The 27,361-nt window shown below is 48.4% G+C and overlaps 1 protein-coding gene across 1 annotated transcript in view; it reads left to right on the forward strand.

Annotated features, from left to right (window-relative positions):
* The window catches only part of LOC146187839 (TATA-box-binding protein-like), a 59,074-nt gene that overhangs the window by 24,984 nt on the left and 6,729 nt on the right, over nt 1–27,361 (forward strand). The window contains exons 3-4 of the mRNA XM_084604932.1: nt 7,151–7,214; nt 10,728–10,831. Coding sequence (XP_084461058.1) covers nt 7,151–7,214; nt 10,728–10,831 — 168 coding nt within the window. The remainder of the gene's footprint in view (nt 1–7,150; nt 7,215–10,727; nt 10,832–27,361) is intronic.

Here is a 27,361-nt window from a genome sequence, read left to right on the forward strand (position 1 = left end):
TGATGGTGATGATGAGTTAGTGACCCAGCTATCGATAGTATCGATAGTACTATTGATAGTTCTGCAGCACTAGTAGCTAGGTTCCGTGTATTGCTTCTCTGTAGTATTATTGCGCATTGATGTTAATGCCTGTGAATATCTCTAAGGCAAGGAGAGCCCGTGTCCTCACAATACAAGATTTCTTTGCCGCCAGGGAAGGGACGAGGGCCCCATTGTAAACCCGAGGCGCTCAGCAGACAGCCGCTGTATACCTATATATATATAATTCTCGATTCTACCTTGAAGAAGGACGGTCCACCGTCCGAAACTGTTGGAATAAAATAGATAATCGGGAAAGTTGTGTGACACCATGTTTATATATATATATATATTAATAGAAGTTACCATTGAAAATGTTTGTACTCTTGCGCTTGTAGATACTGGTGCTGCTGTGTCGGTTATTGACGTTAGACTGTGCCGTTTGTTACGAAAAGTTGTTCTGCCATATTCTGGGGTTTCATTGCACACCGCCACTGCTCAGCACATCGAACCGATCGGTAACTGCACGGCTCGAGTCACCATTCAGAACGTTCTCTACGTCATCAGTTTTATCGTTCTCCGTGACTGCTCTCATGACATTATTTTAGGATGGGACTTCTTGTGTCGCAATCGCGCCGTAATTCATTGCGCTCGTGCCGAAGTAGAGTTTTTTCCGCTGTGCACCGCACCGACTGCCGCTAACGTTCTTGGGGAAGCCAAATGCCACGTTGCGGATGCTACTGATATCCCGCCTTCATCTGCTGCGATTGTGCCTATAAACTGTCCCTCTCTTCAAGACTGTACAGTGCTCTTCACCCCATCTTCCCTCTTCGTCTCGCGACGCTGTCTTTCCCTGCCCTGCGCCGTCCTTAGTGTACGAAGCGGACGCACCGAACTAGCCATTACTAACGATTCGTTCTATCCACTCACGTTGCAACGTGGCGAGTGCGTTGGGCATGCTGAGCTTGTTCGATCAGAAAATTTTGTGACCGTCCCACCGGTTTTCTCCACCTGCGCCGACACAATATCCCACAACGTCAGTGCCCTTAGCCCACCTCGTTCCTCGTCTCCTTCACCGCCTCTGGCTACCTTCGACAAAGCCATCGACAGTGCTCTCGCTCCAGATCAACGCGCCAAGCTCCTCGACTTACTGAACCGATTCCAAGCTTCCTTTGACATCCAGCAGCTATCCTTGGGTCGTACGTCAACTGTTTCTCACCACATCTATACTGGTACGCAGGCCCCATTACGCCAACGCCCTTATCGTGTATCAGCCTCAGAGCGCCGCATTATTGATGAGCAAGTCGACGAGATGCTCAGTAGGGGTGTAATTCAACCTTCCAGTAGCCCTTGGGCGTCCCCGGTCGTTTTAGTCAAGAAGAAAGACGGGTCTATTCGGTTCTGTGTGGACTACCGACGCCTTAATGCAATCACACGAAAGGACGTCTATCCGCTACCACGCATAGACGACGCGCTGTACACTTTGCATGGAGCGGAATTTTTCTCTTCAATCGATTTACGTTCTGGCTACTGGCAAGTTCCGATGGCTGAGGACGATCGCCCCAAGGCAGCTTTTGTCCCCCCCGACGGGCTCTAAGAGTTCAACGTGATGCCATTTGGCCTGTGTAATGCGCCCGCCACATTTGAACGCATGATGGACAATATTCTCCGCGGTTTGAAGTGGCACACATGTCTCTGCTACTTGGATGATATTGTATTTTCATCCGACTTCGCGACCCACCTAACTCGCCTTGAAACCGTCTTGCAATGCCTTAGCAACGCCGGTCTACAGCTCAATCTGAAAAAGTGCCATTTTGCCGCTCGCCAACACACTATTTTAGGGCATTTAGTGTCCAAAGATGGCATCCTCCCTGATCCATCTAAACTTCGAGCTGTCGCTGAGTTCCCGAAGCCAACATCTATCAAGCAATTACGCAGCTTTATAGGCTTATGCTCCTATTTTAGGCGTTTCGTTCGGAACTTTGCGACCATCATTGCCCCTCTGACGCTACTTCTCAGCGCTCACAAAGATCTTTCTGCCTGGTCGCCGGCTTGCGATGCTGCTTTTACGAAATTGCGCAAGATACCTACCTCCCCCCCCCGTATTGCGCCATTTCGATCCGGCTGCTCCTACCGAAGTGCACACCGATGCCAGCGCCGCCGGCCTCGGCGCTGTTCTTGCCCAACGAAAACCCGGTGTTGATGAATACGTTGTGGCGTACGCAAGTCGAACGCTGACCAAGGCCGAGACCAACTACTCGGTGACAGAAAAGGAATGCTTGGCAATTGTTTGGGCGCTTCAGAAATTTCGGCCATACTTGTATGGGCGCCCATTTGATGTTGTTACGGACCACCACGCTTTATGTTGGTTGTCTTCACTAAAAGACCCCACCGGCCGTCTCGCCCGCTGGTCGCTTAGACTACAAGAGTATGATATTCGAGTCATCTATCGTACAGGGCGTAAGCACTCCGACGCAGACGCTTTATCCCGCTCGCCAGTGTCGCCTGACGCTCCGTTGTCCCCTGCCTCCAGCTCCGCCTTGTCTTCTTTGTCCATCAACGACATGCCATCAGAACAGCGCAAGGATCCGTGGCTTACATCAATAATCGATCTTCTTACGAACTCGTCACTTTCACCAGCTCCTCGCGCCCTTCGTGACCATCTTCTCTATCGACGCAACTATATGCCAGATGGCCGTAAGTGGCTGCTCGTCGTACCTCGCCACCTCCGAAGTGGTATCTGCGCATCTCACCACAACGATCCGCAGTGTGGCCATGTGGGTGTATTTAAGACTTATGAACGGTTGCGACAGCGCTTTTACTGGCGCGGTATGTATACCTTCGTCAGTAAGTATGTGCGTTCGTGCATCGATTGCCAACGTCGCAAGCCGCCTCCTCTCCATCAGCCGGCTCCACTACAGCACCTTCCGTGCCCATATCGACCATTCGATCGTGTTGGCATCGATTTGTATGGACCTCTACCGTACACACCTGCAGGAAATCGTTGGGTAATCGTGGCCGTCGATCACCTTACTCGCTATGCGGAGACAGCAGCACTTCAGGATGCCACTGGACCCACTATCGCGTCCTTTCTTCTTCATCATTTCATTCTGCGGCACGGTGCCCCCCGAGAACTTCTAAGTGATCGAGGCAAACCTTTCCTATCCGAGGTTGTCGAAGCGCTCCTACGCGAATGCCAAACCACCCACCGGACATCCAGCGCGTACCACCCTCAAACCAACGGACTGACAGAGCGCTTCAATCGCACACTAGGTGACACGATGTCCAAGTACATCGCCTCCGACCACTCCGATTGGGACAAGATTCTCCCATTTGTAACCTATGCCTATAACACCGCCGTTCAAGCAACTACCGGATTCTCACCATTTTTTCTGCTGTACGGGCGTGAACCTTCGTCTCCAATCGACACCATCCTCCCCTACCGTCCTGATATGTCAGAGTACACATCACTTTCAGCAGCTGCCAGGCACGCTGAAGAATGTCGCAAGCTGGCTCGCTCGCTTACTTCGGACGAGCAAGCCCAGAAGAAAGCGCACAGCGACAGCAGCCACCCTGTGCATCAATTCTCTCCCGGTGCTCACGTATGGCGATGGGTCCCATCGACACCACCCGGCCCCAAGTACTACGGACCCTACCTAGTGCTCCAACAGACTTCTCCAGTGAATTACCTAATTGAACCGCTCGCCTCATCCACCGACCTTCGCCGCCGTGGGCATGAGATTGTTCACGTCGACCGTTTGAAGCCTTACTACGATCGCGCATTCCTTTCGTCTCCTTGAGTCGCCAGGATGGCTCCTCTTTTCTGCGGGGGCAAGATTGTAAAGAAGAGGTTCCCATTAATTGGGCAGATCACCGAGAAGGAGGAAGAGAAAGTGATTTTGCGGACTAGCTGACTGCAAGTTAAGCCACCCCTGCTCCGGTCCTGCTCGCTACCAGTGCCCGCTACCAGTGCCTGGATCCCCGCTTAACACTATATATATATATATATATATATATATATATATATATATATATATATATATATATATATATATATATTGCAGGTGATTATGACTGTGTGCACAAGGATCTCCCGCAGCTTTTTGTCAGTAATTCAGGGGAATTTCTCATCCTTGAATCCTATGTATGCGCCATGTGAGGCAAGTAAATATTTTTTTAAACATTGGCCTGCGAGGCAGGGTGTTCTGCGAGCAACGAGGAATCAAGAGGGACAGGGCATTTCTTGTTGGGAAAAATGTTTTCTATTCCATTTAAAACTAAATGCGGTATTCTGCTGCATAGATGATGCTAGGTGATTATCGCACCACAACTGGCATCTGTCTTTTCTGAGTTTCTAGCCTAGAAACGTTGGTCATGATGTCGTTGGGTGTGTAATTTCACAATTTCGGCAGGTTTGATGCTACGAGTCAGAGCCGCTGTGCACGTTTGAGAAGTTTTTTTTTTTCATTCCTGCGAAAAAAGGCGCCGTTATTGGTATTAATTCAAAAATCACGAATTCACCTTCATGATTGCGCGATGGGTGCGCGTGTGTGTGTGAGAGAGAAAGATAGCGAGAGAGATAGAAAGATAGATAGAGAGAGAGAGAGAGAGAGAGAGGCAGAGAGATGAAGTACTGTTAGCAATGCGGAACAGCGCAGCTGAAGCGCCCCCTCGAAGCTCCTTGCAAGAGTAGTCACTGAAAAATGAAGCCGCCTGGATATGGTGGCTAGAAGGGGGCAGTGTGACGGACAGGAGCCGGCGAGGCGCACAGGGGAGCGATGAAGCCTATAGATGGCGCTACTTGCAACTGGTGTGCAGCCTGTGCAGCCGTCGCGGCTGTTGGAGGGGGCGGCACAGTCAGGCACGCGTGTCGCGTGAATTTTGCGTAGTGTGAATTTTTATTCTGATGCGCGATGCCAACATGACGAAATGTATGCAGATTGGAGATGAAAAGATGCATTGTTTTCTCCATGAGTGCGCGCAAGAGGCGATTAGGAAAAGCAGGCATTAATGGAACGCATATCAGAATATTCACTCTGTACGCGTTTGGCTTTCGCTAAAGGCTTGATAGCGCAACTCAACATGTACAACGAACACGGATAATTCGGAACTCTGAGCTTTTGAGTTCGGCTGCAGCCGCGGCAATTATAATGAGTGGCCACAGAAAAAAAAAGACGTACTAGCAAATTAGTTCTCAGCGCGCTACGAGACGCTAACAAGTCTATTCGTCGGGCTGCATGCGCCAGCAACATGCCGTTTATGGCTACGTTACTTGGAAGCTGTAGCTCATACACAATAGGTACACTTGTGGTTGTTCTGGCGCATATATCATATCATGCACTTAATATTTTCCATCACTGCATTCGCTGGATAAGTCCACACGACGAAAGGAAACACTTCATTACAAGGCAACGAAATCATTCTCACAAAATGTCCACGAGAGCATAAATGACGGTTATTTTATTAATACAATATACAAATGCAGACTTCAGACAACGAATTAATGGCTCTGCTTCGAATTCACTATGTTTAACTAGAAATGTTTCTTGCGTAATTTTTAAGCTTTGCCCTTTATTCAAAGAGTAAAAAAAAAAAGGAATCCATAGTTAGCACCGCAAACAGCATATATTTTGCAGTAACCTCTTTACAATGAAGATCGCGCATCCCGCTTGGTGGAGTTTGTTTTACTGCTGAGAAACTGCGCAAAATCATGCACACTGAAAGCATAAAATGTTTTTTTTTTTTAACAAAAATGTGAATGCGTCCCCTACTGCTTTAATAACGTCAGCCAGCATAGTTCTATGGTGCAGCAAAAACAAAAGTTTGCGGGAAGGGGATTTGTGGGAAAAATTTGTTTCTTCGTTGCCTCGTTAGCTTGTCTTCTATTTTTCCCCCTCTGATGGGGCGTGCATGTCCCCTCGTGATTCCACACATTTCGTTCTCCATAATTGCCCGACCGCATACAAAAAAAAATCCATGAGTCAGCATCCCTGGAACTTCTGTTTTCGCTGTAAAATAAGCCTCCCCTATCAAAGTGTTGCGGCACAGGGATCTTAATTGCATTCAGCTGCTGCTCGGGTGACTTTGAGGCCAGAATCACAATTCTGGCAAGAAATTGTGCTGCTAAACCTCTTTGTCACACATCCTGCCATGTCAAATATAAGCTGGCTATCACTTGTTTCACCCACATAATTGTGGCATGAACTGAGGCACAACTGAATAAGAGAGCCAGCATCACAATGCTCCTAGCATGTCCTCAAATATAAACAAGTCCTGCGTAATAAAATATTATTCTCAGCTGTTGATCAGCAAAGGCATAGCGCAACATTTAAGTTTGGCTTGAATATTATTCTGTTTTTCTGGACGGGCAAGGTTATAGAAACTAGGGCAGATGATATTACGAGAAACTGCGCAGGTCTTGGGTGAAGATTTTTCCTGAGTATTCTCTATCGAAAAAGTTGTCCTGACTTAGCATATGCCATGTGTTCGCAAACGAAACACAATTAGTCGTCAGCTCCTTGTCAGCACGTTATTTCGCAACCCCAGTTCGCGTTAAGCTGCATCTTTAGGTGGTCTGAAAAGGGGGTTTCGGCTTTGCGCGCTCTGTACTCGCTACTGCGCCCGGGTACAAAACATGTTCGCGCTTTTGCGCCTTGAGTGCGCCCAGCGTTATCTACTGCATAACAGAGGATCAGCACAAAATCACCCACTTTGCACCTCAAAAGGATCACTGTGCGACTCCCAGCACCGAATCGTTCGCGGTCCACGTGCAAACAAGCGTCCCAGACCTCGCCCGGACCCGCGCTGCTGCGCTCGATCGCGCGGAAACGGCTGGTGCTCCATGCACACCAAAGCGCTGCAGCGCCTATTGCGGCGCCGGAAAATTTCATCGCGGATCGCGCCTCCCTCTCACAAGGCGCGGATACGTCGCCCGTCGCACTGCCCCCTTCTGGCCACCATAGCCTGGATGCGCCCAAAATTCAATGTTCGGGTTTTCCGGAGACCTGAATATCAAAGCCTAACCTCTTCCTGAAATACGTATTTCTGAAAAGTGTCTTGATGGCATGCATGCATGAAATACTTGCCTATTGAATGCAATGGAGCAAACTGTGTGCCGCGTTTCTCTTTGCAGTGCACTGGAGATCAAGCTGGCAACCAGGAAATTCGCTCGAATCGTGCAGAAGTTGGGATTTGACGTAAGGGCGTTTTCATTCTTCCAGCGTCGTTCATTCACCATTAAAGCCACACTAGACGTAAAGGTACTGTCAGAGAAGCCCCATGGCAGAAAGCAAAATTGGAACAAAAGCGTTTTGATTACATCTGCACTTCATTTCTGTGCTGTAGTCTGGCCTATATTCCTTCTCCCCCCTTCTGCATGGTGGTTTATTGAAGGCAAGGATGGGTACAGGGCAGTGCAGAAACGCCGAACGGACGCGACCGAGTCTCGGCACGTTTCTGCCCTTATTGGCGCGAGAACGTCTCCTAACTACATTGTCCCAGCATTCTGAGGACCAATTTCAGTCGATTAATGGAAGCGCGAATTGCGCCGCAGTGTTCACGCTCTTCGTTTTTTTCGCGAGCGTCGTGCGCATTCAACGAAACCGTTAAGCGTTACCGTGCGTAGGAAAACGCTTCTTGAGAAAACATCTCCAGCAGCTCTGCGACAAACTTCCCCGGAGGAACAAATCCCTCTTCAAGTGCTTGCCTATAGGCTGTACGTGGACGCCTCGCATGTACGCCTGCGGCCGAGTTACCAGCCCAGCCTGCCCCTATTACGGTAACACTGGCACACTCTGGCACTTGCTTCTTGTGTGTCCAGTCTCTGCTAGCCACGCCAGAACCTTCTGGCTGGCTACCTGAATTTTGGACTCCCTGTCGATACGGAAGTGCAATTGCTTTTCCCGACTCGAAACCCACTTCCTGCTCACCGGCTCTTTCAGAAAAATCAGGGGCAGTCCGGACTCAGTTGTATCCTGTAGGCCTGCTTGGGCCTATAGTGCCACGTGCGACGAAAGGTGGCGTCAGCCAGCTCCTTCCACCGCATCCCTTCCTCACCCCTAAATCTCTTTCCCCCACCACCTCGTTGCCAAGAGTGATGCCGCAAAGATGGCCAACATAAGACGCGACCAGTATCCATTCCCCAAAATATCCCATAATCACCACCACTATCTACACTTCGCTAAGATGAACAACACGAGCTTGCAGTTGGGGTCACTAGCACAGAAGTGGGCGCGGTTCTCTTTCTCTGTCTGCGCCTCTGAGATGAGCAATGGTTACGCACTCGACTGCTGCGCCCAAGAATGCTGGATTAAATCCAGGCCGCGGCGGCCGCTTTTCGACGAAGGCGAAAAGCAAAGCGTTCCAGTCCTATACGATGTTAGAGCACGTTGTAGAAACCCAGGTGGGAAATTTACGGAGCTCTCCACTACGGCGTCTCACATAGCTTGAGTCACTTTGGGATTTAGGGATATGAATGAATGAATGAAATCTTTATTTGCCATCAAATACAGATGGGGGGATTGTAGAAAAAAAGCTGTCCATGGACAGCTTGACGGGTCCACAATCCCTTCTTTTCTTTCGGCAGCATGGCAGCATCACATATGCACACATACTCTTCATTAAAACAAGTATACAGGTACATATTTAATATTATGTAAACATAGTAATCATTAGTTAATGTTTAAATGAAAACAACATAGAAACGCATTATTACAAAAGCAAACAAAAAACATCAGCAGGGTTAGACAATATTACATAGAAATCGAAAACATCTCCCGGAGGTCTTTGCAGGATGCCGTGAAAAGATCAAAACGAATTGAATTATAATAATTTAAAAGTGATGGTATTATGTACTTAAGACTCTGTTTCCCGTAATTCGAACGTGACGTGGGTACTGACCAGTTTTCAAAATGTCTCGTGACGTAGCTTTGAGTGTTGTCCTGTAATTGAGATAGGTTACGTAGATTGTTGACATTCCTATGGGTTTCTTTTTTATACATATGACTTAAGCGATATTTATATAAATTGTAAGCTGGAATTACACCGGAGTTCTTAAGAAAGTGGATGTTGAAGCAGTATAAGAAGCATTATATGTGTGTCGGAGATACTTTTTCTGTAAGAGGTGGATGTGTTCTATATTAGTGGATGTTGTGTTTCCCCATACTAACTGACAATAGTTCAAGTGTGATTGAAAGAGTGAATTATAAAGCAAAAGTTTGATGCGTGTGGGAAGGATATATTTTAAACGACCGATTACACCAGATATTTGACTTATTTTGCTGAGAACATATTGGGCACCATAAGCGAAACCATGTATTTCCTGTCTATGTCTGGAGCATTTGTTCCTCTCGGTGCGGTGCGTTTTTAAACGGTCACCAGCCACGCCCTTCTTTCGAACTAGAAGTGCCGGCGCTGGCGGCTTACTGTCTTAGGCGCACACAGCACACAAAAGCTGTCCTTTCGTCTGCACGCTGGGTGCCCTGATGAAAGTGCAGGACGGGGAATAACGAGTATCCGCGTCGTAACAGTGCATAACCAGTATATTATGATGATGATAAACTCTTTATTTACTCCCAAAGAAGGGGAACCAGCCGAAAGACTGGTTGCACTGCTTAGAAAAGGTCAGCAGGGAACCCTTGGGACTCTGCGGCCTCCAATGCGCGCAAAATGAGCTGGCGCTGTTGGGCGAGCTCGGTGGTATGCAGGAGGGACTCCCACGCATCCACTGTAGCTGTATTGTCTGCGTTGTGTCGTATAGTAGAGTGAAGAAGGCATTACAAACACCGCATGGAAGCGCGACAATGAAGGGACGACAGTCAGTAAAAGCTGCGTGAAGAGCGCAATGCAAAGAGCCAAGGCTCAGCGGAAAGGAAAACAAAGTCACTAACCATAGTGCAGCGTTTGTGAAATTACATGCACGCCTTAGAATCATTCGATAATCATCTCGGCGCATCTCACACTACAACGAAAATGCTAAGGCCGCCTTTCGGAGCAGCCAGCACGAACAAAGAGGATAAGATAGTTGCATGCGCTACAATCAAAGTGATAACCTCGAATGACGTCGGCTATTGAAAATAACAAAATGAAGATTTCAAAATTTCGCATCAATATTCTCTTGAGGGGCCGGCATGAACAGGAAAAGCCCACAGACTCCAACTGATTGGGCTGTGGTAGAATAAAAGAAGACCACATTTTGAGCAAGAAAAGGACTAGTACAATAAAAAAAAACTAAGACAAATAAATGAGTGAGACGAGGCGCTTCTAACATAATCAGCGGTAGTACAGTTAAAATAGCTGCTCTTCATGTTTGTCACCATAAATCTCATGTTTGCAATGCGGCTGGCAAGTTGGGAAAACGGCACAACAGGCCTCACTCTCTGGTGTCGTGTTCCCGTGTTAACGATTAAAGCTTAAGCGGTGACGTCGGAAAACGAGTCAGATGTGCACAGTGCTGCCTGATGACGATGTATATACAGTCGACGAAAATCGCGGTTTTATTCCACACTACTTGAAGAGACCAGCGACGTGCAAACAGTTTTTCCTAGCACAAGCATATGCCGCTTCAGCCAGTTCCTGCTAATCACACCTCGATCAGCGTTGGTGCCGTTTTCAGGCCTCAAGAGTTTTATGACCATTCATTCTGCGGCAGGTGTACACCTGCATTTTCGTGGCGAGCACTGGCTTATCCGCGCATAATGGCGCCTTTGCAGGCACACTTTCTGAACTTCAAGATTGAGAACATGGTGGCCAGCTGCGACGTTGGATTTCTCATTCGTCTCGAAGGACTTGTCCTGGCGTGCGAGCCATTCGCCAGGTATGAATTTTTCGCTTCAGACGGTGTACCTTGTCTTTAGGGTACGCGTAAACACACAATGGCCCTGAGCTACAGTGTGTTAGCTATTCAATAGCAATGAAAGCTCTTTAACACCGACTGCTCTGTATCGCTGGTTGTGTTTGGGGACTACTCTACGCCTGTCTGCATCAAACCAGACATCACATCATCGTGTCAAAGTGAGAAAACGTGGAGGGGTATAAAGGTGGTGACAAAAACTTAATGAGGACACACAGAAACATCGAGTTGTCGCTCCTCGTCTTTTGGCGGCACTCTCTCATAACGTGTGAATTTATCCGATCTGAATAAATCAATTTAACCGTGTGAGCTATGGAAAGAACTGGCGCGCGAAAAAAAGACACGCGCTCATTGTAGCCCATGCTGAATGCGCGTAATCACATATATATACATATATATATATATATATATATATATATATATATATATATATATATATATATATACCGGGTGTACCAGCTAACTTGAACCAAAATAATATATTTGAGGTAGGTCAGTGAAACCCATTGCATACAACTGCCAGCCTGTTTGCACACTACAGGCAACTTTTTGTTTTATAATTACTTGATTAGCTAAGTATGTTAATTTCTCTAATTTATTAAATATCGGCTTTAGACCAAAAATGTGAATTGGAAAGTTGCAGAGCACCTTCATAAACCCTCATTCCATTAATTGCGATAAAGAAAGTCTCACGTGTATCTTTTTTTCCGGACTGAGAAGAAAGCCCGCGAAATACAAATAATATCACGTGACTAGCGCATTTGTGCGCCGCGATTGTGGTGCTCTCAGTCGTGGTTTGAGCGAACAAAATCAGCTGCGGCCGTGACCCGATGGTCCTGTTGCAGCGGCAGGCAGAAATGTTGGCGATGGTTCGAGCGAGCTCGAGCTCACCCGTCGTCACCGCGATTTTGGCCAGACCTGCGCACCGCAGCAGCCTACATCACGACAGGCGGATGACGATAAAGAACCGGCAAATGAAGGTGCAGCGCTAATTTTAGTCGAGTCACATGATGTCATCTCGCCCCTTTATCCAAGCATGTATGCCCAGATTCAGTGGCTGATACCTTATCGCTCATCCGTTTGTCGTGACGTTCACTGATGGGAGAGAAGGAGGCCTTGTTAGAATCTTGGTGGTGTCGGCTCGCCGCTCTCGCTGCTACTGCACCGTCACGTGGGCCGGCTGTCTGACGCGGGCGAAGAAGCCATCGCAGGCATATCGGCGTGCCGCTTTAACGGAGCCAAGAAGACACGGCCGCAGCTAATTAGTTCGCTCAAACCACGACTGAGAGCACCACAATCGCGGCGCACAAACGCACTAGTCAAGTGGTATTATTTGTATTTCGCGGGCTTTCTTCTGAGCCCGGAAAAAAAGATACGCGTGAGACTTTCTTTATCGTAATTAATGAAATGGGGGTTTCTGAAGGTGCTCTACAACTTTTCAATTCACATTTTTGGTCTAATGTCGATATTTAATAAATTAGAGAAATTAACATAATTAGCTAATTAAGTAATTGCAAAACGAAAAATTGCCTGTAGTGCGCAAGGAGGCTGGCAGTTGTACGCAATTGGTTTTACTGACCTACCTCAAATATATTATTTTGTACCCCTTGGTTCAAGTTAGCTGGGACACTCGGTATATTGTTACGAAGCGGCAAGCCGATGAAGACAGGAGACAGAACATGACCGATGACGATGATAGATGACGTTTATTGAATGTTCGCGGGCCTAGCGCGAGCGCTCCTGCCCGCGCCACTGCCCGCTTCTTCTTCCTTGCAGTCCGTAACATGACCCGAGGCCACCGAGTGATCGTCCCGATCGTGGACGAGGAAGTTTAGCGATGTTAATGATTTCATGGCATGATGATGGGCGTGTCTGGATGCTTGAAGAAGAAAAGGAAGAAGGAAGAATAGAACGGCTTGCCGGTACGATGTCTGATGCGTGGGTGATCCGCCTCCCTTGGAGCTGTCAACCATCCGTCACCAGAGTCCATGGGACCGATGGCTCGAGGTCACGTCGGGCAGCTTGGGCGGGGGTTGCATGTTCGTGTCCATCGGTTCCTTCGGGTCATTCGGGTCTTTCGGGTCCTTCATCTCGGTTCTGATCGGTATGTCTGTTCTCCTTGTTTTCAGGTCTGGGCTGGGGGCTGGGCGGTGGTAGTTGTACAGGTCTGGGCTTGAAGGGCTGGGGCGAAGCTGCTCGGCGATGCCCCTGGGCCCTCGGTGATGGTCCCGGCTTGAAGATGGCGCCGATGCTCCAAGGGGAGGATGGGGATGCCGTACGCCGCACCTCCAACCAAATGTTACGAAGTGGCAAGCCGATGAAGACAGGAGACAGAACATGACCGATGACGATGGTAGATGACGTTTAATGAATGTCCACGGGCCTAGCGCGAGCGCTCCTGCCCGCGCCACTGCCCGTATCTTCTTCCTTGTCGTCCGTAACAATATATATATATATATATATATATATATATATATATATATATATATATATATATATATATATATATATATATATATATATATATATATGGGTCCGGTAGGGCATAAACATAAAGGAGATGACAGACGGTAGAAAAACAGTAAACTTTTATCCGACGTTTCGGCCGGGGTCCGGCTTTTGTCAAGGACTGTGGAATGAAGCAGTCGGTCCCCATTTCTTTTATACATGCACCTCCAAGAACACGTGACCAGCCAATATCAACAAATAAACATCAAAATATCAAAAGATTAAACACGCGTGATGTAATGGAGGTGCAAGGTATATAGACAGAATGACATGTGTTGCGCTTAGGTCTTGCATCTGAATATGTTGCACAAAGAAAGTAAGATATATCACTTAAAAGGTTGTTGTCACCATCAGCGCACAAAACAAAAATTATCACGAAGTTAGAATTGGTGGAGTACACGTCACACTTAATCCTGCAATATTATGGAGGGGGAGGGGGGATTCATCCACTGAAATATCATTCTCATCGGTAGGCGACAGTGGCAGATAACATGTCAGTACAATTTAACAGTGAAATATAACTGTGATTAGCGCGGTAAAAAAAAAATAAAAAATAAAAATAAAAAATACATAAATAAACAGTAACTCAAATTGTGGCATGGTGAAAAACTCTGTTGTGGGCTCAATGCGACGGAGAAAAAAAAGAAGCAGTTAAAGAAGTTAATTTTTCGTACCACTGTTGATTACACAAGGAATCGTGTGCAAGGTTATTGGATAAGATGTAATGATCAGTCCATGTTACGGCGGGAAGCAATATGCTCGAGAGAAACTGGCAAACAGGAAAAAAATCAGTGCAAGTAAAGCATGGCATTTCGTGAGGGGCTTTGGGCTGTGACCGTAAGAACGCAAGCGAAGAGGCAAGCGGTGCAAAATGGAGCCAATATGGATTAAACATATCTTTTAAGAAGCTACCAAAGGTGCTACCATTTAGATAAAATGCTAAGAAGTGAGACAAGTTAGCTTGCCAGTGTTTTCATTGAGACTACAAGAAACTGTGTTAAACTGGTGTATTAAAAATGATTCGCGAACTACGCGTTTGTGGTGGGTTCTGAAACCTGATTCCAGTAAAGTTACTTGCATTATTTTAAAGGGGTGCTTGGTAATGTTTACATGCTTAGAGATAGGGAGGCTAGGCAGTGTATTACAATGAGCTTTATGATTATTAAATCGATATCTGAAGGATGTTTCGGTTTGGCCAATGTACTGAATTTTGCAGATAGAACATTGAAGCAAATAAATCACGTTGTCTGTATCGCATGAGAAGTTGCCCCGAATATTTACATTAAAGTTCGATGCAGTGCTAAAAGCTTTCACCGATGTAGTCATTTGTTCACAACCTTTGCACCGTGACTTGTTGCAAGGATGGCAGCCGATTGGTACAGGGGGGCTAGCTTTAGGCGAAGTTAAAATATCACTGAGGTTCTTGTTACAACGACTGACAGCACGGGGTGCTTGCTGATAAATTTCTTTTAGACGCTCACTTTGCATGAGAATGCTATCATGTTTCTTTAATATACCTGCAACGTTGGGGACCGAAGCTGAATGCCTTAGTACGAGATTGATTCGTGATTGGCCCGATGGTTCCTTTTTCGCTTAGAGAAGAGCTTTGCGATCAAGAAGGCTTGCACATTCTACTGCATAATTTATTAGGCACTCTGGATATTTGCATTTAGTTAGGATGTTCCGAAGGTTGGCACAGTGAAATTCAAAGTCGCGATCGTCAGAACATATCGGTTTAAAGCGGACGGCTTGTCCTAATGGTGTGCTAGTCTTCCAGTATTTAAGATGGCTGCTGTCGAAGTGCAAGTACTGAGGTCATGATAGAAAAACAGCGCAAAAGACGTGCACGGAGGAGAAGAACGGACAGGACAAGCGCTGACTCACAACTGAAGTTTATTGAAAAAAAAAACACACTACTGAGGTCTGTCACTGGGTTTCCGGCATAAATCAGTGATTAGTTTACTATTCTTTATTGACACTGTCACGTCTAGAAAAACAATAGTGATTCGAGAAAAAGAATATGATAAGTTTATGGCCTCATGCACATTATTAAAACTAGAGATGAATGATGAAGTTCTCCTTCACCATGTTGTCAAATAAAAAAAATGTCGTCTATGAATCTCTTGTAGTAAAAAGGTTTTAGCGGGTACTCGTCGAGAAACCGGTCTTCTAATAAGCCCATGAATATGTTGGCGTAGTTGGGACCAATACGTGTACCCATCGATGTACCGCTAATCTGGACATAATGAGTGCCATCAAATTCAAAGTTAAGTTCGAGTAATAATTTAAGAAGGATAGCCAATGTAGAACCGTCAATGTTAGTGCATAAGTTTCGATCTTCAAAAGCCTTTACAACTGATCAGATATCATCGGAGTGGGGAATATTGCTATAAAGTGACGCAACATCCAGAGTTACGAGCAAGACGCCTTGAGGGATGGTAATGTCAGCTATATCAGCTAGGAAATCAGTTGTGTCCTTTATGTAGTACTGGAATGTGGCCGGATTCTTATTGATTAGAGTGTCAACATAGCGTGACATGTTTTCAGTTACGGTTCCTATACCGGAAATGATGGGTCGTCCGAGGTTGTTAGGTTTCTGAATTTTTGGCAATAAATAAAATCTGCCTAGTACAGGGCTGAGGGGAATTACTGACTTTGCAGTGCTTTTGTCAATTTTTTCACTCAAGCTAAGACAATATAAGGTTTTTTACTTAAACAGTCTTAAACTACGTAGTCGGATCACTTTGTCGCAGGCGGTAAAAGGAACCATCCGCCAGTTGCCTTTCGGCTTCCGCGATGTAGTCACTTCTGTTCATGACCACGATGGAACCACCCTTGTCAGCGGGCTTTATGACAATATCAGTTTGTGACGCGAGTCGTTTTATATCTGCGGTTTCTTTTCCAGAAAGATTACGAAAAAATTTCTTTTGGGTATTGTAAGCTTTCAGCACATCATTTTGGACTGCCTTAATATAAATGTCAAGGCAGTTTCCTCTTTGAGTCGGGGGAGTCCAGTGATTTTGAAACGGCAATTTACCATCTTTCTCTCGAGCATATTGCTTCCCGCCGTAACAAGGACTGATATTGACATCTTATCCAATAACCTTGCACACGATTCCTTGTAATCGAGACTGGTAAGAACTAACTGCTTCTCTTTTTCTCCGTCGCATTGAGCACATAATCGAGTTTTTCACCAAGCCACAGTTTGAGTGACTGTTTATTTAGGTATTTTTTATTTTTTATTTTTTTTTCGTACCGTGCTAAATCAAAGTTGTATTTCACTGTTATATTGTACTGACGTGTTATCTGCGACTGTCGCCTACCGATGAGAATGATATTTCAGTGGATGAATCCCCCCTCCTCCTCCTGAATATTGCAGGATTATATATGACGTGTACTCCACCAATTCTAACTTCGTGATATTTTGTGTTTTGTGCGCTGATAGTGACAACAACTTTTTAAGTGATATACCTTACTTTTGTGCAACATATTAAGATGCACGACCTAAGCGCGACACGTGTCATTCTGTCTGTATACCTTGCACCGCCATTGCATCACGCGTGTGGAATCTTGTTTTGATATTTTGATCTTTATTTGTTGATATTGGCTGGTCACGTGTGCTTGGATTGTGCATGTATATAAGAAATGCAGACCGACTGCTTCTTTCTACATTCCTTGACAAAGGCCGGACCCCGGCCGAAACGTCGGATTAAAGTTTACTGTTTTTCTACCGTGTGTCGTCTCCTTTATGTTTTTATATATATAATACCAACTGACGGTTGCAGGTAGCGCTTGAAAGACGAAGAAGTTGGAGACTCTCGCGCGCTTCGGCTAGCTGGGATGGTGGACTCTTGAGCCTGTGTCTTTGTGTTACTGTTTCCCGAGAACCCTTGTCTTGACTTCGTGTCTCTGCCCCTGTTACCGATTCCCATAAATCCCTGTCTTCGTGACAGTTTTGGTGGAGCCGGCTGGGTAATTGTCCTCTCAATGTCGCACACCCCTCCGCGAACCAACGATACCGAGCTTTTGCCTGTGGACACGCCATTTCATTTCGTCAACCGGAGGAACCTGGGCCTTCCTCCCGAACACGGGCCCTTAGAGTCCACTTCAAATTGAGCCTCCGGCCAGCCACGCAAAGCACTACGTCGCTCATGCAAGGTACTCCTGTGTACCTTCAAAACCCCCGAGTGCCGAAATCGTTCCATGGCACTGCGGATGAAGACGTTGAGGAGTGGCTAACTCAGTTCGAACGAGTCGCATCCTTTAATCAGTGGGACGACAATTTAAAGCTACGGAACGCCATTCTTTGCCTGGAAGACCATGCTTTGACATGGTATGAGAACAGAGAAAGCACATTAACATCATGGCCTCAGTTCCGCTGTCTTATCATAGAGGCGTATGTCAGCCTGGATAAGCGCGAACGAGCAGAACGTGCTCTACAATCTCGGAAACAGATGCCAAACGAGTCAGTCATGATGTATGTTGAGGACAGGATGCAACTATTTCGACGTGCGGATCCCAGCATGCCTGAAGACAGAACGCTGGGCCACCTCATGCGTGGGGTTAAAGAACAGCTTTTTGCTGGTCTTGTACGTAGCCCACCAACTACAGTTACCTCATTTTTAACAGAGGCGGTCACCATGGAAAAGATCCTACACCAGCGCTCGGCTGTCTACGACAGCCCAATCCTCGCTACGAGTGCTGCCGAGCCTCTTACAACTGCTGTAAGCAGTACTGATCACCTCCGAGATCTTATTCGTGCAATTGTACGCGAGGAACTGCAGAAGGTTTGTGGCACGTTCTAACTCAGGGGTGATTCTCTCGCATATATAATCCGCGAAGAGATTCAGCAAGTCACGCAGCCATCTCTGCATGTTGCTGAAGCTCAAAGTACCCCTGTTTCTGATTATCCTCGTCCGACTTACACTGACATTCTCCGACGCCCAGTTCCCGTCCAAGCTCCGTTGTCTACATTACCACCAACCCACTGCATGCCCATCCAGCAGCTAACGCAATACATTCCTGTACAGCAACCAACGCGGTACGTGCGGCCACCGCTGTCACACATTCGACGAACGGACGTCTGGCGGGCCCCTGGGAGCCGTCGCCTTTGCTACCACTGTGGGGAGGGAGCCTGGTCGCATTTTTCGGTGGTGCCCTTATCGGGAACTCGGACCGGAAGGTTTTTACACCAACGCACCTAGACGCACGTTCTGTCAACTACCTTGTGACATTAGAGACAACCTCGCACAAGAGAGCCTCCGGATGGTGCGCCGACAATCAAAGTCTCCATCGACACGTCGGCCATCCCCTTCAACAACTGGTGACTTCCCGCGAGCACCACCTTGTCGCTCCAAGCCCCCGCCGGAAAAACTGAGTAGAGCGACCTCCGGGGGCGGGGCCACTAAATGTCAGCCCAAAGAAGTCTCCCCGATGAGAATAGATATGAATTTTGGAGCAGAAACGACAGCATTTGGTTCACGAGACCGGCTATCGCTGGACATCCCTGTGTGCATCGATGATCATTACATCAGCGCTTTAGTGGATACCGAGCAGACTTTTCGATTTTGGATGGGTACCTGGCAGCGCATCTAAGGAAGGTTATGAAACCATGGTGTAGCACGCAGATACGCACTGCTGGGGGGCATGTAATTACTCCTATTGGACAGTGCACGGCTAGAATCCAGATTCGTACGTCAACGTTTGTTGTCAGCTGCGTCGTTCTCCGGGAATGTTCCCGTGATTTGATTCTCGTTGTGGATTTCCTGCGGGAATATGGTGCCATCATCGTTCTCCGACAGCGAACGGTCTCGTTCTCAACGGAGAAAGCGGCTGCCAGCCCCACCGACGGTCAACGTACGTGCGCCCTACGAGTTGCGCCCTGCGAGTTTCAGCCGAGTTTGTTTCAATGCCTTCCCGCTCCTGCGTGTTGTGAGTGTCGTGTGCGACGGGCTACGTGACGGGCCGATAATTGCTAAAGACAACCGATCGCTATTATTTTCTCATGGCATCTGTGCAGCTCAAAGCTTAATTATTCTCAGCAATGGTCACTCTGAGCTCCTCGTCACGAACTTCAGGAATGAATCTCGCCACCTCTATCGCTCTACTGCCATCGCTTTCGGCGAACTGTTAAACGAAGTTTCTGAATGTTTTGCGTCTGACATTATTGATACTCCTAGTGTTCTAGACCACATCGATGTTAGCAGTGACCTTTCTGCCTGTCAACAATGCGACCTGCGTGCCTTACTGCTGGAGTACGCCCCGTGCTTCGCCACATCATCGAAAGTGCGGCAAACTTCTATCACCAAGCATTGCATCTTAACGTCTGACCATGTCCGACCTATTCGACAGCAGCCGTACCATATTACGGCCAAAGAACGTGAGGCAATTCGGACACAAGTCCAGGAAATGCTTAATGATGATGTTATTCAGCCGTGTAAAAGTCCGTGGTCATCGCCAGTCGTGTTGGTTAAGAAAAACGATGGCACGCTGCGTTTTTGCGTTGATTACAGAAAACTGAATGACATCACAAAAAAATGATGTATATCCGTTGCCCCGTATTGACGATTCACTCGATCGACTTCGCAACGGCAAGTTCTTTTCCTCCATTGATTTAAAAAGCGGTTATTGGCAGATAGAAGTGGATGAGCGCGATCGGGAAAAGACTGCCTTTGTGACACCCGATTGCTTATATGAATTTAAAGTGTTGCCTTTCGAAGTCTGTGTTAAGCGCCAGCGACGTTGCAGAGAATGAAAAAGACCGTACTTGCTGGTCTTAAATGTCAAACCTGTTTGGTTTATTTGGACGACGTCATCGTGTTATCAGAAACGTTTGACCAACATCTTAAGCGGCTGCGAACGGTATTTGATGCTCTTCGCTCGGCCGATTTGATACTCAAAACGGAAAAATGTCACTTTGGATATCAGCAGCTGAAATTTCTCGGTCATGTGGTTAGCGCTGATGGTGTCCGGCCTGATCCTGATAAAACAGCCGCTGTAGCCAACTTTCCCATCCCTACCACGAAGAAAGCAGTCCGACGTTTCTTGGGCCTGTGCGCGTACTATCGCCGTTTCATTGCCGATTTTGCCAAGATTGGAGTACCTTTGACGCGATTGACACGTGATGACGTCCCGTATGTCTGGTCTTCCGAGCAGAAGGAGGCTTTCATCGAGCTGCGCCAACTATGCCATTGCATTACGTCGACCCGCGCTCCGTCGTGATGAAGCCCTCGCCGCTACCGTCCTGTTCCTGAAAGCCGCCCCTTGGCCCCCGCCCGCCAAGCCTACCAACGGCCCCCAAGCCCCAGGAAGTGTGACGCCTGGAGGACAGCGAACAACCGGCCATTATGCTTTCACTGCTGGGAGGCCGGCCACATTCTGCGCCACTGCTCGTACCGACGAATCGGTCTCCGCGGATTTGCAGTTGACGCTCCACGACCACGTCCAGGTGTATGACCGCAAGAAATCGACACCTATCTGCGTAGCGGTGAGATTGCGCCTCCAAGCCGTCGGCTCAGGTGTCCATCGCCGTACAGGACCCCGCTTCGCGTCGCCAGGCCGTAACAACGATGAGAGTGTGCCCGGAAGGTCCCCAAGCCGGCGCAGGGGAAACTAAACAGAGCAACCTTTGAAGGATAGGTTGCTTCATGGCGAAAACACGAATATTCTCCATCGCCGACGATGAGTGACGACAACGTAGCAATTAAATCGCCGATCCACAAGACGACAACGTGACGAGATCACGACCAGACTTCAAGTTGATATCGCCGCCCAGCGACGTTATGATGGTGTGCCTCGGCCGCGACCTCAGCACAAGACGAAGCAGAGATCGAACACGGAAGCCAATGTGCAATGCTAGGACGCGAACAAGCGGCCTTGAGGTTGCTGTCGACGGACGCACGGTTACCGCCCTAGTGGACACCGGTGCCGACTACTCTGTCATCAGTGGAGCTTTCGCCGCCCAGCGCTAGAAAGTGACGACCACTTGAGACGGCCCGCTAATCCGCACCGCTGGTGGTAACCTTATTACGCCGTCGGGGCGATGCACGGCAAGGGCTACAGTAAAGGACGTACCTACCCTACCAGCTTCGTCGTCCTACAGAATTGTTCTCGCGGTGTGATTCTGAGCATAGATGTTCTGAACGGACATCGAGCGATCATCGACCTCCGATCCAAACTCATCAAGCTCTCGACCGACAAAGCTATTCCTGCTACGAGAACTTCGACGAATCACGTCGCTCTCAACGTCCTCGACGGAGAATTGACCGTACCGCCCCGATCTAGCGTCATCGTCCCTGTGGTTACAACAGATGTCAAAATGATGGAAGGGGTTGTCGAACGAAACACTCAGTTGTTACTGGATAGAGGACTTAGCATCGCAAGAGGCATCGTCCATTTCCATCATGGACAAGCTCATGTGCTCGTCACGAACTTCACCGACGAATACGGGCACCTGAACAAGGGCATGACGATTGCTTTCCTTGACGAGCTAGCGGACACCCGAGAAGTATTCGCGCTTCCCAGCCAACTTGAAGACGATGTACCCAACCGAGCCAAGAAGCCCTATTTCGACATTAATCCAGCGCTCCCCTGAGACAGACAAGACCGGATTCGCACTTTTTTTTTGAAAACTACAGCGAGTGCTTTTCTTCAGCGTCGAAGGTGAGGCAAACTCCGATGGCAAACCATCGCATCATCATGGACGAAAACACTCGACCGCTACGTCAAAGCCCCTACCGTGTATCGCCACGAGAACGCCAGTCCATACTCGATCAAGTTAAGAAAATGCTGCGTGATGACTTGATTCAACCATCCAACAGCACCTGGGCGGCAGCAGTCGTTTTGGTGAAGAAAGATGGCACACTTCGCTTCTGTGTCGATTACCGCCGCTTGAATGGCTAACTAATGTCTACCCACTTCCACGCATCGACGACACACTGGACCGGCTCTGCAATGCAAGGTACTTCTCATCGATGGACCTGAAGAGCGAACATTGGCAAATTGAGGTAGATGAAAGAGATCGCGAGAAGACCGCATTCATCACACCGGACGGCCTTTTCGAGTGCAAGGTAATGCCATTTGGTTTGTGCTCCGCACAAGCCACATTTCAACGGGTAATGGACACTGTCCTGGCGGGCTTAAAGTGGCAGGTTTGTTTGGCAAACTTGGATGACGTCGTTGTGTTCCCATCAAATTTTGAAGACCATCTGAGAAGGCTTCGAACAGTACTTGACGCTATCAAGTCCTCAGGCTTAGCGTTGAAAGCAGAGAAATGTCACTTCGCCTACAACGAGATCTTATTTCTTGGTCATATTGTCAACAAGAAAGGAGTTCGCCCTGAGCCACAGAAAACAGCTGGGATCGCACAGTTTCCGCAGCCAGGTGACATGATAGCTCGCGCCGATTCTTCGGACTGTGCGTATATTACCGACGATTCGTCAAGAACGTTTCGTGCCTCGCCGAACCTTTGATGGAACTTACAAAGGCTGACGTGCCATTTAAATGGAAAGCAACGCAAGCGGAAGCCTTCGAGGAACTTAAGCGCCGCCTACAGTCTCCTCCTGTGCTAGGCCACTTCGATGAGAACGCCGAGACTAAGATACATACCGACGCGAGCAGTCTGGGCCTAGGCGCCGTTCACATTCAGAAGAATGCCGGACTGGAGAAAGTAATCGCCTACGCTAGCAGGTCCCTCTCGAAAGCCAAAGCAAATTACTCGACCACCGAGAATGAGTGCCTTGCGATCATCTCGGCCACTTCAAAGTTCCGCCCGTACATACACGGCCGACCACTCACGGTGGTAAGCGATCACCACGCCCTGTGCTGGTTGGCAAATTTGAAGGACCCCTCCGACCGCCTTGCCCGGTGGAGCCTACGCCTTCAAGTATTCGACATCACAGTCGTCTACAAGTCAGGCCGCAAGCACTCCGGTGCAGACTGCTTGCCGCGAGCCCCCGTTGATGCACCGGCGAAAGAATACGACGAAGACGCCTTTTTGGGACCGGTAAGCACCAGCAGTTTCGCAGAACAACAGCGATCAGACCATCCGCTGAAAGCGCTAGCCAATTACTTAGAAGAAAAGACTGCTTCCCCTCCTGTTGTGTTCAGGCGAAATTTATAGTCCGCGTTAAGCAATGGCCTCCTCGTTAAGAACTTCGCACCCAACAGGACCGCGCAGCTTCTTGTTGTGCCTAAGACCCTCCGGCAGGAAATTCTGCAGATATTGCACGATTAGCCCACAGCAAGCAGTCTCAGGTTTGCATGCACGTTGTGTCGAATCCAGGAGAAGTACTACCGGCCGCGACTGCCTGCCGAAGTTGCCCACTACGTGGAGCATGTCGTGAGTGCCAACGATGCAAGACGCAGCCGATCAGACAAGCAGGACTACTGTGAGGTTCTTTTCTTTAAATCTTCTGGCCACCTTGTTATGTGGCTTATTCAGAGACAGCAATCTAAATAGATGACCAGACCGACCTATTTAACGACGAATAATTTTATTACACACATCGACGGGACGAGAGTAGGACGAGTAAGTGGGACGAAGACTAAACACAAAATTGTCTACAGTCACCAGTTCGTTGGGTAGGCAGGAACGTGAAGTCGGTGTAGACGCTCGCTCCGGTTGTTCACGCGTTGTAGGGTCACCGACGTAGGGCCTCGGCAGGTCTAGCGGAAGGCTAGGCCACCGAATGGGGCCCAATGGAAGCACGAGGCTTCGGGTTGTCGTACCACGGCCAATGAGTCCGGTCTTCCCGATGTGCGTATGCTCAGCAGGGCGCCGAACGGTAGTGCCAGTGAAGAGCTGCCGTTACAGCAGCGGTGAAGAGCTGGCGCTGTGGCACTCCCGGACCCGACCACCGTTCCAAGCTTCGTGGACAACATGAGGAACAAGACAGGATACGGCCGGCAGACCCCAGGTCTGGATTCCCGTGTCAGGCCTGGCAGAAGACGCACCGCTCCGAGCTCCTTGGACAGCTGATCGGCTCCGCTGCTCGCCTGTTCTCTCCTGCTCGTGCCTCGGGCTCCTCGAGCCAACCTCCACGTTTTCCTCTTCTTCTTTCTGCAAACGTGGTTTTCCTTCTTCGTCTTTCATCAAATTCTCCCCACTCACACACACGTTCTTCACAACTACTAAACCCAATTCCGCTCCCAGACCTGCCCTTTCAACAAATTGGCATGAATCTCCTCAACCCCTTTCCAGTTTCGTCTATGGGTAACAATTGGATCATCGTGGCCACTGACTCTCTTACCCGTTACGCCGAAGCAAAAGCAATGCCCAATGGCACCATGGCAGAGGTTGCCAAAAGTTTTGTCGAGCAAATTCACTTGCGACACGGCGCCCCAGAAGTGCTCATTACGGACAGGGGAACGGCGTTTACGGCAGAGTGGACGCAAGCCATCCTGGAATACAGTCATACATACCATCCACGAACTTCATATTATCCCCAGACGAACGGCTTTACGGAGCGCCTAAACAAAACGATCGCAGACATGATCGTCATGTATGTCGACGCTGAACACAAGACCTGGGACGCCATCTTGCCGCGCTGGAGTCCAGGAGACGACCCGAGCAACCCCATTGAAGCTTGTGTGCGGCAGGCAGCCCACGACGACGCTCGACGCATTGCTGCCGCACATAACAATCGAAAACAACTTTGACGTTGCCGCCTACCTGCTGCGTGCAGCGGAAGCCCGACGTCTCGCACGGCTGAGTATTAGAGACCAACAGCGCACCGACACCCGACTATACAACTTATGACGACGCCACGCAGATACAATCGAGGAGACCAAGTGTGGGTTTGGACACCATTCGCCGCCGTGGACTAAGTGAAAAGCTGCTGCATCGATACTTTGGGCCATACAAAATCCTTCGCCACGTCGGACAACTGGACTATGAAGTCATTCCCGACGGTACGACAGCATCACAACGGCGACGCGTGCGCGCCCTGTGCATTACTGTTTGCCGTTTTTAGTCCTTAATCTTAAGTTAACACAAAGAGGCGTATACTGGTGCTATCGCCAAGAGTTTGTAAGTATTTATTGCCTTATAATTCTGCGCACGCCAAGATTATTGAGCGAGCGATCACGATGCAGGCGTTAAATAGTGTGTACAAATATCTTGTTGTCACATGATGAAACAGAGCTTCGATAACCAGATAACAAGGCTTCTATCAGCGGGATATCCTGAACACCTAGCGGTAGCCGTTACGGAGTCCCTATTGCAGGATATGAAGGGACACAAACGTTTGCAAAAAAGACACTATGACCGGAATATTGGATCCAGACCTATAGACCGTTTTACCGAGAGCAAGTAGGAAAGAAGGAAAATACTCTCTAACCAGATTCCTTGCGCCGGCCCATTGTTGCCAGTACCGTGTGGGCTGTGCATTCGCACACTTCATGCATAGCAGAGCGGCCTTGCACCGCGGTATGTTCTCGTGTGAGAGACTTAATACCTTTATTAGCGCCCCTTTTAGTGGTATTGTCATCGAGACAATAATGCGTGATCGCGGACTGCGCAAATAATCAAAGAAATCGCAGGATGATTGCCGAGAGCGTATGCGGAAAGCATGCAACGACAGTCCGAGTGCGGCTGTGATATGTTTCTGCTTCACCGCTTTCCAGTATACCCTGATTTAATTCGCCAATGAACGTTTTGTGTTAGCCAGACAGACTTAGTACCAATGACAGACTCACGAATATGATTCCCATTTTACTTCATCCGCTGTAGCAAACACGCACGCCGGGCAGGTCGTGCGTGCGTGCGGGCGCGGCCTCCCGTAAACCGGCCGCGCCAACTATACGGATCTCTTCAATTATTGTTCTTCACTTAAACAATAAGCCGAGAGCAAAAAAAAAAAAAAAACCTTTCTTGTGGATCTCTGACGCTGACCCATAATTGCAATACAAACAAGGTTCTCAAAACAGCTGCCGCTGGTGCGGCGTGCAGCTCATCATCTGCACGCTGGCTCCCCTGCTAAGGTGTCACCGAAATTTACTTTTCTTTTACTCATACGATGAGATCGGCAGGAAGGCAGTTCCGCGAGAGTCCATTTACTCTAGCGCCCTGAGCAATTACAAAGCACCGTCGGACAACACACTGCAGTCGGATATGTCTTCGATGCGAAACAATATAGGCGTAGCGACGACTAGGGAGTAGCGCTCGCCGAGAGTGCTGTCGTCCGCCGCACCTGCGGGCGGCGCCGCTTTCGTAAGTCCTGCTGTATGTTATGTGAATTTGTCGCCTTTGTTTATAGTAGCAGCTGCGAGCGCATGTTTTTCGAAGTTTTGCTCAACAATACGTCGTGCAAATGATGCTGCTACGACTGGACGGGGATACGATGTTGCTGCGCCGCCGGACGTATACCAAGACTGCATAAAAACGCTGACGGATGGTACTTTAGACACTTCTTTTATGTGACGCTCTTAAACTATGGTTTACCTTGAAAGTATACACTGCTGATATGCTTTTCACACTCGGTCGCCGGCGCACCGCAGACACGCATGCATTCGCCAAGCTCGGTACGCGATAGCAGCGGTTAGCGGCGTAACCGCTGTGAACGCTCCCGTGCGTTTAATGCGAAATGAAAGCAGCGCAACATCGAATATAAATATGCACTGTCGAGAGGAAATACGCGACATGAAATGGGTCGCGCTTTACGTTAAATGAATGCGGCGATGACTGGAAAGCACCTTTCGTAGTATCTATATTCCGCTTTCGGTAGCTGCCCGTACGATTCGCTGTGTGTTTGTGTGCACAGTACTATGAAAGATACAGCAGATACATCCTCATGTACAATGTACCATGAAAGATACAGCAGATACATCCTCACAGTTAACACTGACGAGTTCGGTCTGTGGAAGCGGAGCGCAGTCCTTCGTAGTCGCCTTGGTCGCTGCTGTTTCCAACAGCTGCCGTCATGCTTCAAACGGATGGTGTTTACGGTTTGCTGGCGCGCTCAAACAAAACACAAAATAGCACCAAGG

Source organism: Amblyomma maculatum, chromosome 5 (assembly GCF_055883805.1).
Source record: "Amblyomma maculatum isolate TAMU_Amacu chromosome 5, ASM5588380v1, whole genome shotgun sequence".
In the NCBI taxonomy this organism is placed as follows: domain Eukaryota; kingdom Metazoa; phylum Arthropoda; class Arachnida; order Ixodida; family Ixodidae; genus Amblyomma; species Amblyomma maculatum.